This window comes from Salvelinus namaycush, chromosome 4, assembly GCF_016432855.1.
Source record: "Salvelinus namaycush isolate Seneca chromosome 4, SaNama_1.0, whole genome shotgun sequence".
NCBI classification, from domain to species: Eukaryota; Metazoa; Chordata; class Actinopteri; order Salmoniformes; family Salmonidae; genus Salvelinus; species Salvelinus namaycush.
Window position 1 is genome coordinate 1,275,886 of NC_052310.1, and position 15,568 is coordinate 1,291,453.

A 15,568-nucleotide genomic window follows, 5' to 3' on the forward strand; every position below is an offset into this window, starting at 1 on the left:
GAAATTATCTGTCAAAGTCAGCATTGGGATAATATCACATCACTATGATGACAGCCATCACTTGCAAAGTAAGTGCCATCTAGATCAATCCATTCTCAATCAGTCCTCGCAATGGATATGTTTCACCCATCAAACCAAAGTCAGTAATAAGTGCTGTAAAAACAAACACATCTCCATGGGCATCAAAGTCACTCCGGGATGACGTTTCCTCTAGGTACAAATCTTGGATCAGTTTCCCCTACCCTAATCTTAACCTTAACTACTAGTGGGGCAAATGTAAAACTGATCCAACATCAGCGACTTGGGGCAACTTTTTACTCTACTTCACTAAAGTCAGTAATGGTAAAAATCCATTTCATTGTGTTCCTTTAGGCGTAGAAAATGAGTTCAGGTATCTGACCCCCCTGTACTCCTGTCCCATTGGTGCTGTCTGACGAACACTGGAATTGGAACGTCACCTTCCCACACTGCACCTCTGTCATTCCTTCCTGACCAAAGTAACTCAACTCGTTCCCATCCAAAACTATAGAAGCTGTGTAGAACGTATCGGGTTCTATCTGCACGGGGTACTCAAACCACACAGGGAACGTGTTACTAGAACCGTCAGAGAAGTATTTACTCAGGTTATGTCCAAGGAGAATGCCTTGGCGTTTGAGCTCGATCTTAGCTGAGTACTCTGCAGAGCCGCAGCTGGATCCGTAGAGTCCGAACCCGGCGATGAAGACGCGTTTGTCAACGGCAAACTGGATGCTGTCGCATCGGCCTCGGTATCGCCATTGGTTGCTGCGGTAGGCGCAGGATTGGAACCGGTGGCAGCGTTGCGGAGATAACCCCTTCCGTGGCTGGCTGGCGAACTGGAGGTCCGGTTTCTTGGCAGCGGTGTACCACAGGAAGATGTCGTTGGTCTCATTCAGAGTCAGGACGCCCGACTGGGCGGCACCATTGGCGAAGTCGTCCAATGCCATGGTGGGGATGCGGATCAGGAAAACGGCCTTGCCCAGAACCTTGAATAGGAAACAGTATACAAAGGAACCATATAAATGTTGCTCTGCTACAAGAGTATTTACAAAGTAACAAGTATGTTTGTGTGTCAGGGGAAATGCAAGGGAATATTAGACTTGTTGTTTTCTTTTTTGTTCTACTGTATTATTGACTGTATGTTTTGTTTATTCCATGTGTAACTCTGTCTTGTTCTATGTGTCGAATTGCTATGCTTTATCTTGGCCAGGTCGCAGTTGCAAATGAGAACTTGTTCACAACTAGCCTACCTGGTTAAATAAAGGTGAAATTTAAGTAAATAAATAAAAAAAATAAAGTATGTCTTCAAGGAATGTAGCGAACTATAGGTAAACATTTACAGAAAAATGTAAATACTTGAGTAAAGTACAGATACACTCAAAAGTACTTAAGGACAGTACAAGAATTTGTACTTTACTCAACAGATACATTTTGATCAAAAGCTACCATCGGAAATACCTTTCTCTTGTTGTCGATGGAGGTGGTGAGGTCCTGTCTCTGACACTCTGCCTCGGCCCAGCTCAGAGCTGCCTCAAACACCACCTCCTCCTTGGCGTTGAGGGTCTCTCTCTGGAGAATACTCTCTAGTGTCTGGGAGTCGATGTCAGTGAAACCCTCCGACCGCAGGGCCAGCTCTGCCTGGGCGTCAATCACCTGGTGGGATGGAGGAGGACAGCAGAATGTAGCGAGTCTGGAATGATTCATTGAATGTTCTACACAGAGATCGTTTTGGCCATAACTAAAGGGCCAAGTTTAATATTTTTTTACCAACTGACTCGTCACTGGACTTGGACTCAAGTATAAAGGACTTAGACTTGGGCTTGGAATCGAATGCTATGGAGTTAACCCTAACCCTTATTCTAATCCTAAACGTAACCCTTATTCTAATCCTAAACATAACCCTTATTCTAATCCTAAACGTAACCCTTATTCTAATCCTAAACGTAACCCTTATTCTAATCCTAAACGTAACCCTTATTCTAATCCTAAACTTAACACTAACACTTATTCTAAACCTAACCCTAACCCTTATTCTAACCCTAACCCTTAACCCTTATCCTAACCCTAAACATAACCCTTATCCTAACACTAACCTAAAGCCTTATCCTAAACCTAAACATAACTTTTTCTAACCCTAACCCTTATTCTAATCCTAAACTTAACAATTATTCTAAACCTAACCCTAACCCTTATTCTAATCCTAAACTTAACCATTAACCCTTATCCAAACCCTAAACATAACCCTTTTTCTAACCCTAACCTAACAGATCCGGAGTAACCAAATAAAATAAACATCCCTCACCTCCCAGCAGCGTTGTGTGAGTTCGGGCTCTTCGAACAGACAGCTCTGTGACAGCAAGACGCAGGCATTCTTAGCTGACAGGCTAGTCTCTAGGAAGTTAACACAGGCTCTGGCCAGGTGAGGCACGATGTACTTCTTAGCAGCGTAGAGCGTGGCCAGCACTGTGTCAGCACTCAGGTCTATCTCATCACAGTAGATGTACCTGGGGACAGGTAGAGGAGTTGGTTTAGTCGACAGGTATGTGGTTATCAACAAAACATATTACCAATAAGGACAGTGTATACATATAAAGTGCATTCAGACCCCTTGACTTTTTCCCCATTTTGTTAACTTACAACCTTGTTCTAATACCCCGTAATGACAAATTGAAAGCAGGTTTTAAGAGATTTTGATTAAAAACTAAAACAGAAATACCGTATTTACATATTTACGTATTTACATACCGTAATTGCTGGACTATTTAGCGCACCTGAATATAAGCCGTACCCACTGAATTTTTTACAAATATGTATTTTGTACATAAATAAACCGCACATGTCTATAAGCCGCAAGTGCCTACCGGTACATTGAAACAAATGAACTTTACACAGCCTTTAAACGAAACACGGCTTGTAACAAAAATAAATAGGCTTTTAAACGAAACACGGCTTGTAACAAAAATAAATAGGCTTTAACGAAACACGGCTTGTAACAAAAATAAAAAATAAATAGCAGTAAACAGTAGCCTACCAAGAAAGTCAAACTTCATTGCGGTGGCGATCTGCACAGTTCCAACGTCTTATCATCGACTCATTAAGGCCAAGCTCCCGTGCAGCAGCTCTATTTCCTTTTCGAACAGCCAGATCGATCGCCTTCAAATTGAAAGCTGCATCATATGCATTTCTCCGTGTCTTTGCCATGATGAGGGTGACAAAATGACTACCGTAATCAGAATGATGGCAAGTTTGAGCGCGCTCGATTTACGTCACATTATGTAACGGTGCTCAGTTTTTTGGCGGCATGAATCTTGTGGAAAAAAAAAAAAACATAAATTAGCCGCGTCATTGTATAAACCGCGAGGTTCATAGCGTGGGAAAAAAGTAGCGGCTTATAGTCCGGAAATTACGGTACATATTCAGACCCTTTGCTATGAGACTCAAAATTGAGCTCAGGTGCGTCCTGTTTCCATTGATCATCCTTGAGATGTTTCTACAACTTGATAGGTGTTCACGTGTGGTAAATTCAATTGATTGGACAGGAATTGGAATGGCACACACCTGCCTATATAATGTGCCACAGTTGAGAGTGCATGTCAGAGCAAAACCAAGCCATGAGGTCGAAGGAATTGTCCGTAGATCTCCGAGACAGGATTGTGTCGAGGCAGAGATCTGGGGAAGGGGACCAAAAAATATATGCTGCATTGAAGGTCCCCGAGAATACAGTGGCCTCAATCATTCGTAAATGGATGGAGTTTGGAACCACCAAGACTCTTCCTAGAGCTGGCCGCCCGGCCAAACTGAGCAATCGGGGGAGAAGGGCCTTGGTCAGGGAGGTGACCAAGAACCCAATGGTCACTCTGACAGAACTCCAGAGTTCATCAGCGGAGATGGGAGAACCTTCCAGAAGGACAACCATCTGTGCAGCACTCCACCAATCAAGCCTTTATAGTAGAGTGGCCAGACGGAAGCCACTCCTCAGTAAAAGGCACATGACAGCCCGCTTGGAGTTTGCCAAAAGGCACCTAAAGACTCTCAGACTATGAGAAACAAGATTCTTTGGTCTGATGAAACCAAGATTGAAATCTTTGGCCTGAATGCCAAGCATCAAGTCTGGAGGAAACCTGGCACCATCTCTACGGTGAAGCATGGTGTTGGCAGCATCATACTGTGGGGATGTTTTTCAGCGGCAGAGACTGGGAGAATAATCAGGATCAAGGGAAAGATCAACTGATTAAAGGATAGAGAGATCCTTGACGAAAAACAGCTCCAGAGTGCTCAAGACTTCAGACTGGGGTGAAGGTTCACCTTCAAACAGGACAACGACTCTAAGCACTCAGCCAAGACAAGGTAGGAGTGGCTTTGGGACAAGCCTCTGAACGCCCGGACTTCTACCCGATCGAACATCTCTTTTTCTGAAAATAGCTGTGCAGCAACACTCCCCTTCTAACCTGACAGAGCTTGAGAGGATCTGCAGAGAGGAATTGGAGAAACTCCCCAAATACAGGTGTACCAAGCTTGTAGCGTCATACCCAAGAAGACTCGATACTGTAATCGCTGCCAAAGGTGCTTCAACAAAGTACTGACTAAAGGGTCTGAATACTTATATAAATGTCATATTTTATTATTATTAACAGAATATTTTCTGTTTTAACAATTAATAAACTGTTTTTGCTTTGTTATTGTGTGTAGATTGATGAGAATATATATTTTTTAATCCATTTTAGAATAAGTTTATAACGTAGCAACATTTTGAATAAGTAAAAGGCTTTGAATAATTTCCAGATGTATAAAGATACGTGAGCAACTGTTGACAGTATGTATTAGGTAGAGGTTGCTACAGTACAGATTAATTTACCTTCACCACATTTATATTCATGAGAGGACAACACAGGCTGCGCTGAGGGTCAAACACATGACAACGTCCGCAAACACAAATGGCACCCTATTCGCCGCATAGGACCCTGGTCAAAAGTAGTGCACTACACAGGGAATAGGGTGCCATTTGTGTTGTGGACGTTATTATTCAGTAGAGGACACCATTTGTTTTCATATTTCAGATGTATCTTGTAAGCACAACAATAATGTATTTTCTGACACTGGTGTGAGGACTGGGAATATGTGAAAGGTAAAAATAGATATTAACTACAGTGAAGAGATATAGTGCTGGAGGCAGGAACACAGAGTTTAATCCATTTTGCAGTAACGCAGCAGCTGGTATACTCCTACACACTTATGCCTCCCAAATGGCCCCCACTGTCTCCTACATGGTGAAATACCCTACATAGTGCACTACTTTCGACCGGTGCCCCTATGGAGCCCTATTGGACCCTGGTCTAAAGCAGTGCACTACAACGGGAATAGGGAACCATTTGGGAGTTAGACACTGAGCTTATATACCACTCCGTACCCACACAGGGGCAGGAACAACACGACTCACACAGGAGACAGAGAGACAGCAGAGAGGGTGAGAGAGAGAGAAACAGCAGAGAGGGTGAGAGAGAGAGAAACAGCAGAGAGGGTGAGAGAGAGAGAGAGACAGCAGAGAGGGTGATAGAGAGAGAAACAGCAGAGAGGGTGAGAGAGAGAGAAACAGCAGAGAGGGTGAGAGAGAGAGAGAGAGAGAGAGAGACAGCAGAGAGGGTGAGAGAGAGAGAGAAACAGCAGAGAGGGTGAGAGAGAGAGAGAAACAGCAGAGAGGGTGAGAGAGAGAGAAACAGCAGAGAGGGTGAGAGAGAGAGAAACAGCAGAGAGGGTGAGAGAGAGAGAAACAGCAGAGGGTGAGAGAGAGAGAGAGACAGCAGAGAGGGTGAGAGAGAGAGAAACAGCAGAGAGGGTGAGAGAGAGAGAGAGACAGCAGAGAGGGTGAGAGAGAGAGAGAAACAGCAGAGAGGGTGAGAGAGAGAGAAACAGCAGAGAGGGTGAGAGAGAGAGAGAAACAGCAGAGAGGGTGAGAGAGAGAGAAACAGCAGAGAGGGTGAGAGAGAGAGAGAGACAGCAGAGAGGGTGAGAGAGAGAGAAACAGCAGAGAGGGTGAGACAGAGAAACAGCAGAGAGGGTGAGAGAGAGAGAAACAGCAGAGAGGGTGAGAGAGAGACAGCAGAGAGGGTGAGACAGAGAAAGAAACAGCAGAGAGGGTGAGAGAGAGAGAAACAGCAGAGAGGGTGAGAGAGAGAGAGAAACAGCAGAGAGGGTGAGAGAGAGAGAGAAACAGCAGAGAGGGTGAGAGAGAGAGAGAAACAGCAGAGAGGGTGAGAGAGAGAGAAACAGCAGAGAGGGTGAGAGAGAGAGAGAAACAGCAGAGAGGGTGAGAGAGAGAGAAACAGCAGAGAGGGTGAGAGAGAGAGAAACAGCAGAGAGGGTGAGAGAGAGAGAGAGACAGCAGAGAGGGTGAGAGAGAGAGAGAAACAGCAGAGAGGGTGAGAGAGAGAGACAGCAGAGAGGGTGAGAGAGAGACAGCAGAGAGGGTGAGAGAGAGAAACAGCAGAGAGGGTGAGAGAGAGACAGCAGAGAGGGTGAGAGAGAGAAACAGCAGAGAGGGTGAGAGAGAGACAGCAGAGAGGGTGAGAGAGAGAAACAGCAGAGAGGGTGAGAGAGAGACAGCAGAGAGGGTGACAGAGAAAGAAACAGCAGAGAGGGTGAGAGAGAGAGAAACAGCAGAGAGGGTGAGAGAGAGAGAGAAACAGCAGAGAGGGTGAGAGAGAGAGAGAAACAGCAGAGAGGGTGAGAGAGAGACAGCAGAGAGGGTGAGAGAGAGAGAGAAACAGCAGAGAGGGTGAGAGAGAGAGACAGCAGAGAGGGTGAGAGAGAGAGAAACAGCAGAGAGGGTGAGAGAAAGCGGAGTAGAATCCTTCCTTACTTCAACATGGCCAGGAATGCTGCAGGCTCCACGTCCGGAATTCGGATTTCATCCTTGTTTTCCGCCAGCTCTCCATAAAACATGGCATGGAACACAGAACTGCCAACAGCCAGAACATACTGTTGGACAGAGAGAAAATAAATTAAGGAGAGAGAGAGAGAGAGAGAGATTTGGAAAACACTAAACAAACAACAACATGAAGAACAGAACTGAGATGTAAAAATAAACCACTTCTCCAATCTTTCAAAACAAAGAACAAATAGTAAAAACATGATCAAATACAAATCTTGGAATCAACTATTACAGTCTACCAGAACCCACTGGATTTTCCAATTACATTGAATGAACTACAGGACAAAATACAAAACACCTAAATTAAATGAAAAATATACAGATCACGAAATCTAATTGGCTATACTAAAACTCTTTAACATCGTCCTCAGCTCTGGCGTCATCCCCAATATTTGGAACCAAGGACTGATAACCCCAATCCGCAAAAGGTGGAGACAAATTTGACCCCAATAACTACGGTGGGACATAGTCGTCAACAGCAACCTTGGGAAAATCCTCTGCATTATCATTAAAAGCAGACTCGTACGTTTCTTCAGCGAAAACAATGTAAACAATGAAAAAAAATGTCAAGTTGACTTTTTTTAACCAAATTACCATACCCATACCAAATCACCCTGCGCACCCTAATCACCATACGACAGACCACGTATTCACCCTGCACACCCTAATCACCATACGACAGACCACGTATTCACCCTGCACACCCTAATCACCATACGACAGACCACGTATTCACCCTGCACACCCTAATCACCATACGACAGACCACGTATTCACCCTGCACACCCTAATCACCATACGACAGACCACGTATTCACCCTGCACACCCTAATCACCATACGACAGACCACGTATTCACCCTGCACACCCTAATCACCATACGACAGACCACGTATTCACCCTGCACACCCTAATCACCATACGACAGACCACGTATTCACCCTGCACACCCTAATCACCATACGACAGACCACGTATTCACCCTGCACACCCTAATCACCATACGACAGACCACGTATTCACCCTGCACACCCTAATCACCATACGACAGACCACGTATTCACCCTGCACACCCTAATCACCATACGACAGACCACGTATTCACCCTGCACACCCTAATCACCATACGACAGACCACGTATTCACCCTGCACACCCTAATCACCATACGACAGACCACGTATTCACCCTGCACACCCTAATCACCATACGACAGACCACGTATTCACCCTGCACACCCTAATCACCATACGACAGACCACGTATTCACCCTGCACACCCTAATCACCATACGACAGACCACGTATTCACCCTGCACACCCTAATCACCATACGACAGACCACGTATTCACCCTGCACACCCTAATCACCATACGACAGACCACGTATTCACCCTGCACACCCTAATCACCATACGACAGACCACGTATTCACCCTGCACACCCTAATCACCATACGACAGACCACGTATTCACCCTGCACACCCTAATCACCATACGACAGACCACGTATTCACCCTGCACACCCTAATCACCATACGACAGACCACGTATTCACCCTGCACACCCTAATCACCATACAACACACCATGTTTTCACCTTGCACACACTAATTGAAAAAAACAAACAAACCAAAACAAAGGCAAAGTCTTCTCATGCTTTGTTTACTTCAAAAAAGCTTTCGACTCAGTTTGACTCAGTTTGGCACGAGGGTCTGTTATACAAATGGATTGAAAGTGGTGTTGGGGGAAAAACATTCAACATTATTAAATCTATGTACACAAACAACAAGTGTGCGGTTAAATTTTTATTTTTTTAATGACACCTTCATATTATGGTATTCCAGTAAAAGAAGAACTTACATATTTAGGCATAAGCATTACAAAGGATCAGAAGTCTAGAGGCTTACTAAATTTTAACCCTCTTATTAAAAAACGCCAGAAGAAGCTACATCAATGGCTACAGCGGGACTTATCTTTTAAAGGTAGAGTCCTAATAACCAAGGCTGAAGGTATCTCTAGACTAACATACGGTGCATACTATCTTTATATCTTGACGGTAAAATAAGCAAGGGGATAGACCAGATGCTTTTCAACTTTCTTTGGAGAAACCGTACCCATTACATTAGGAAGACTGTTGTAATGAACACCTATGAGAATGGTGGACTGAATTTTTTTGGACTTTACTACTTCAAATAATACTTTTAAGATCAATTTTAATATATAAAACAATTCCTAAGAAGAATTCTAAGGAATCTCTACTTTTGGTGGCCTTAACTTCATGTTGTTGTGCAATTATAATATTGACAAAATTCCAGTGAAACTTTCTGCTTTTCATCGGCAGGTTTTCTTGTCATGGTCCATAAACACAATTTTTCTCCACACAGATATTATATAAGGAATAATCGGGATATATTGTATAAAAATCCTTCGTTGTTTTTAGAAAATTGGTTCCGAAATAATATCCTATTGGTGAGCCAACTGGTAAATACAGAGGGCCTTTTACTCAGTTATAAGGAATTCTTATCTCTTTACAAGGTCCCTGTAAAGCCTAAAGATTTTGCAATTGTTTTAGACGCCATTCCCTCAGGTGTTGCTCTGTTATTCAGGAACGTGTCAAGACCTGACCCTACCTTCTATTGACCCTGTTGACTCATCAGTAGGAAAGATTTGTTTCTCTTTTGGTCCATTCAACAACAGAGCGATACGAACCTTGTTTCAGCAGGATGTTGTATCTATACCTTATGTCATGCCTTATTGGAATGGATTTATTGATAATATCTGTTGGAAAAAAGTTTGGATGTTGCCACACACATACTGGTTAACAAAATTAAGGAAGTTTCCTTTAATATGGCTGCAAGCCCGAGGTCGGTACACCTATGACAACATCCAGCTCAAAGTGCAGGGCGCGAAATTCCAAAAAATATTTTTTTTAAATATTTAACTTTCACACATTAACAAGTCCAATACAGCATATGAAAGGTACACATCTTGTGAATCAAGCCAACATGTCCGATTTTTAAAATGTTTTACAGGGAAGACAAAATATGTAAATCTATTAGCTAACCACGTTAGCAAAAGACACCACTTTTCTAACTCCATCAGTTTCTTACTCCATCAGGTGCTATCACAAATTCGACCAAATAAAGATATAAATAGCCACTAACCAAGAAAAAACTTCATCAGATGCCAGTCTGATAACATATTTATTGTATAGCATAGGTTTTGTTAGAAAAATGTGCATATTTCAGGTATAAATCATAGTTTGCCATTGCAGCCACCATCACAAATCTCACCAAAGCGACTAGAATTACTACAGAGAGCAACGTGTATTACCAATTTACTCATCATAAAACATTTCTTAAAAATACACAGCGCATAGCAATGGAAAGACACAGATCTTGTGAATTCAGACAACATTTCAGATTTTCTAAGTGTTTTACAGCGAAAACACAATACATCGTTATATTAGCATACCACATGTGCAAACGTTACCCGAGCATTGATTCAAGCCAAAGAGAGCGATAACGTTATCATCGCCAAAATATATTAATTTTTTCACTAACCTTCTCAGAATTCTTCCGATGACACTCCTGTAACATCATATTACAACATACATATAGAGTTTGTTCAAAAATGTGCATATTTAGCCACAAAAAAACGTGGTTATACAATGAGAATAGTAGCAAAACTGGCCTGAAAATGTCGGGCGCCATCTTTGACAGTGATCTTGTCTAATGAATAACTATTCATAAACTTGACTAAAAAAATATAAGTTGGACAGCTATCGAAAGTCAAATTAGTTCTTAATGCAATCGCTGAATTACATTTCTAAAATTATCCTTACTGTGCAATACAGGGTTCGCCAAGCGAAGCTATACCAAAAAAAATGGCGGAATATGCGTTTAACATTTTTCTACAGAACAACGATTTATCATCTTAAATATTTCTTACTATGAGCTGATCTTCCATCAGAATCTTGGGCAATGTATCCTTTCTCCGGTCTAATCGTCTTTTGGTCGAAAGATGTCCTCTTGCCCTGTCGAAATGGCCACTAACGTTCGGCATGTACTGGAAACGTGCCCAGCCGTTCAAAGTGCATCACAAAGAAATGCCTCAAAATCGCACTAAACGGATATAAATTGCTATAAAACGGTTTAAATTAACTACCTTATGATGTTTTTAACACCTATAACGAGTAAAAACATGACCGGCGATTTAGAAGTGGCTAAACCAAAGCTTGGAAAGAGAGCCAGTCCGACGTCCATCGTGCGTCAGGCGCAGGAAGAAAAGAAAGCTACTTCCGCCTTGTGCTCTTTTATACAGGCCCTGATTGCGCAATCGACTCCATTCAAATTGTCACCTCTTACTGACATCTAGAGGAAGGCGTAGGCAGTGTTTGTATCCTCATAGCATTTACAGGGACCTTAAAACTGACCTGGGACCAGGGGCCAAGATTTCTGAAATCTCACTCCCTGTCAGGAAAAGTGCTGTAGAATGAGTTCTGTTCCACTCAGAGACATAATTCCAACGGTTTTAGAAACTAGAGAGTGTTTTCTATCCAATAGTAATAATAATATGCATATTGTACGAGCAAGAATTGAGTACGAGGCCGTTTGAAATGGGCACCTTTAACCAGAGCTACTCAATACTGCCCCTGCAGCCATAAAAAGTTAAAATTATTCATAAATATTATCCTGCCAACCACTATATGAAGAAGTTTAAGGAAAACATCAAGTCAAATTGCTCCTTTTGTAATGACCACCCAGAAACAGTGTTGCATCTTTTTTGGCATTGTATTCATGTAATAAAACTGTGGCAAGACATCAGTAGATTTATAATTGAACACATTTATGAAGATTTTACACTATTGTGGAGAGATGTACTGCTTGGATTCTTTACATACGATAAAAATAAGCCCCAACATCTTCTACATAAATATCAGCAAATTGGCGAGGGCACTAGAACATTCTGCAGCACCCAGCCTCACCCTACTAGAATCTGAAGTCAAATGTCTACTGTTTGCTGATGATCTGGTGCTTCTGTCAGCCAACCAAGGAGGGCCTACAGCAGCACCTAGATCTTCTGCACAGATTCTGTCAGACCTGGGCCCTGACAGTAAATCTCAGTAAGACCAAAATAATGGTGTTCCAAAAAAAGGTTGAGTTTCCAGGACCACAAATACAAATTCTATCTAGACACCGTTGTCCTAGAGCACACAACAAAAAACTATAAATACCTCAGCCTAAACATCAGTGCCACATGTATCTTCCACAAAGCTCTGAACGATCTGAGAGACAAGGAGGGCATTCTATGTGTCACACCCTGGCCTTAGTTATCTTTGTTTTCATTATTATTTTAGTTAGGTCAGGGTGTGACATGGTGAAGTATGTGTTTTTGTATTGTCTAGGGTGTTGTATGGTTTAGGGGGTTAAGTAGAGTAGATGGTTTAGTGTTCAGTGTAGGTGTCTAGGAAAGTCTATGGTTGCCTGAATTGGTTCTCAATTAGAGACAGCTGGTTATTGTTGTCTCTGATTGGGAGCCATATTTAAGGCAGCCATAGGCTTTAGCTGGTTGTGGGTAATTGTCTATGTCATTGTGTAGTGGTCAGTGTCAGCACCATTTTGTTTATATAGCTTCACGGTCGTCAGTTTGTTATTTTGTTAGTTTGTGTATAGTTGTTAGTTTCTTGTTGTTTCTCTCTTCTGAAATAAAAGAAGATGTATTTTGCACACGCTGCGCCTTGGTCCAATCTCTCACAGGAAGACGATCGTGACAGAATTACCCACCAATCTAGGACCAAGCGGCGTGTCAAGCGGCAACAGGACCCACCTACACAGGATTCATGGACATGGGAGGAGATACTGGATGGTAAGGGACCTTGGGCACAACCGGGAGAATATCGCCTCCCTCGTGAAGAGCTGGAGGCAGCTAAAGCCGAGAGGAGGCGATATGAGGAGGCAGCACGGAATCAAGGCTGGAAGCCCGTGAGTACAACCCAAAAATTTATTGGGGAGGGCCTTAAAGGGAGTGTGGCGAAGTCAGGTAGGAGACCTGCGCCTACTCCCTGTACTTACCGTGGAGAGCGAGAGTACGGGCAGACACCGTGTTACGCAGTAGAGCGCATGGTGTCTCCTGTACGCGTGCATAGCCCGGTTCGGTACATTCCAGCTCCACGTATCGGCCGGGCTAGATTGAGCGTTGAGCCGGATGTCATGAAGCCGGCCCAACGCATCTGGTCACCAGTGCGTCTCCTCGGGCCGGCTTACATGGCACCAGCCTTACGCATGGTGTCCCCGGTTCGCCTACATAGCCCGGTGCGGGTTATTCCACCTCCCCGCACTGGTCGGGCGACGGGGAGCATACAACCAGGTAAGGTTGGGCAGGCTCAGTGCTCAAGGGAGCCAGTACGCCTGCACGGTCCGGTATTTCCGGCGCCACCTCCCCGCCCCAACCCAGTACCACCAATGCCTCCTCCACGCACTAGCCCTATGGTGCGTGTCTCCAGCCCTTTACCACCGGTGCCTACACCACGCACCAAGCCTCCTGTGTGTCCCCAGAGTCCTGTGCGTCCTGTTGTTGCTCCCCGCACTAGCCCTGAGATGCGTGTCCTCAGCCCGGTACCACCAGTTCCGGCACCACGCACTAGGCCTAATGTGCGTCCCCAGGGTCCAGCATGCCCTGTTCCTTCTCCCCGCACTAGCCCTGAGATGTGTGTCCTCAGCCTGGTACCTCCAGTTCCGGCACCACGCACCAGGCCTACAGTGCGTCTCAGCCGGCCAGAGTCTGCCGTCTGCCCAACGGCGCCTGAACTGCCCGTCTGCCCAACGGCGCCTGAACTGCCCGTCTGCCCAACGGCGCCTGAACTGCCCGTCTGCCCAACGGCGCCTGAACTGCCCGTCTGCCCGCTAGAGCCTTCCGCCAGACAGGAGCCGCTAGAGCCTTCCGCCAGACAGGAGCAGCCAAAGCCTTCCTCCAGACAGGAGCAGCCAGAGCCTTCCGCCAGACAGGAGCAGCCAGAGCCTTCCGCCAGACAGGATCAGCCAGAGCCTTCCGCCAGACCGGATCAGCCAGAGCCTTCCGCCAGACCGGATCAGCCAGAGCCTTCCGCCAGCCATGAGCAGCCAGAGCCTTCCGCCAGCCATGAGCAGCCAGAGCCTTCCGCCAGCCATGAGCAGCCAGAGCCTTCCGCCAGCCAAGAGCAGCCAGAGCCTTCCGCCAGCCATGACCAGCCAGATCCGTCAGCCAGCCATGAGCAGCCAGATCCGTCAGCCAGCCATGAGCAGCCAGATCCGTCAGCCAGCCATGAGCAGCCAGATCCGTCAGCCAGCCATGAGCAGCCAGATCCGTCAGCCAGCCATAAGCCATCCAGCCAGGATCCGTCCCTCAGTCCGGAGCTGCCGTCCCTCAGTCCGGAGCTGCCCCTTATCCTGGTGCTGCCCCTTATCCTGGTGCTGCCCCTTAGTCCGGTGCTGCCCCTTAGTCCGGTGCTGCCCCTTAGTCCGGTGCTGCCCCTTAGTCCGGTGCTGCCCCTTAGTCCGGTGCTGCCCCTTTATCCAGTGGGGTTAAGTTGGAGGGTGGTCATTTGGAGGAGGCTACGAAAGCGGGTAGTGACTATGGTGGGGTGGGGACCACGACCAGTGCCAGAGCCGCCACCGTGGACAGACGCCCACCCAGACCCTCCCCTAGACTTTATGCTGGTGCGCCCGGAGTTCGCACCTTAAGGGGGGGGGTTGTTTTTGTTTCGTTCGTTGCTCTTCTCAAGTAAAAGGAGAATGTATTTCTCACATGCTGCGTTTTGGTCCTCTCTTCAAAGTCAAGACGATCGTGACACTATGCCATCAAAAGGAACATCAAATTTGACATACCAATTAGGATCTGGCTAAAAATACTAGAATAAGTTATATAACCCATTTCCCTTTATGGTTGTAAGTTCCAAGAATTCACTAAATGGGTCAAACACCAAAGTGAAACTCTGCGTGCAGAATTCTGCTAAAATATCCTTTATGTACACTGTAAAACACCAATTCTGCAGAGCAGAATTAGGCCGATACCCACTAATGATCAAAATATGAAAAAAGAAGCCGTTAAATTCTACAACCTCCTAAAAGGAAGTGATTCCCAAACCTTCCATAACAAAGCCATCCCCTACAGAGAGATGAACCTGGAGAAGAGTCCCCTAAGCAAGCTAGTCCTGGGGCTCTGTTCACAAACACAAACAGACTCCACAGAGCCCCAGAACAATAGCACAGTTAGACCCAACCAAATCATGAGAAAACAAAAAGATAATTACTTTACACATTGGAAAGAATTAACAAAAAAACAGAGCAAACTAGAATGTTATTTGTCCCTAAACAGAAAGTACACTGTGACTGACCAAAACTTAAGAGGTTTTTAAGGAAAGCTTTGAGTATGTACATACTCAATGAGCATAGCCTTGCTATTGAGAAATGACACCATAGGTTCCTGGCTCTCAAGAGAAGACAGGCTATGTGCACACTGCCCACAAAATGAGGTGGAAACTGAGCTGCACTTCCTCCTGCCAAATGTATGACCATATTAGAGACACATATTTCCCTCAGATTACACAGACCCACAAAGAATTTGAAAACAAATCCAATTTTT

The 15,568-nt window shown here is 44.9% G+C and overlaps 1 protein-coding gene across 1 annotated transcript in view; it reads right to left on the reverse strand.

The window, feature by feature from the left end:
- Positions 1–368: 368 nt before the first annotated feature.
- btbd3b (BTB (POZ) domain containing 3b) overlaps positions 369–15,568 on the reverse strand; it is a 40,282-nt gene continuing 25,082 nt past the window's right edge. The window contains exons 3-6 of the mRNA XM_038990275.1: positions 6,875–6,993; positions 2,321–2,522; positions 1,477–1,671; positions 369–1,004 (exon numbers count right to left, since the gene is read on the reverse strand). Coding sequence (XP_038846203.1) covers positions 369–1,004; positions 1,477–1,671; positions 2,321–2,522; positions 6,875–6,993 — 1,152 coding nt within the window. The remainder of the gene's footprint in view (positions 1,005–1,476; positions 1,672–2,320; positions 2,523–6,874; positions 6,994–15,568) is intronic.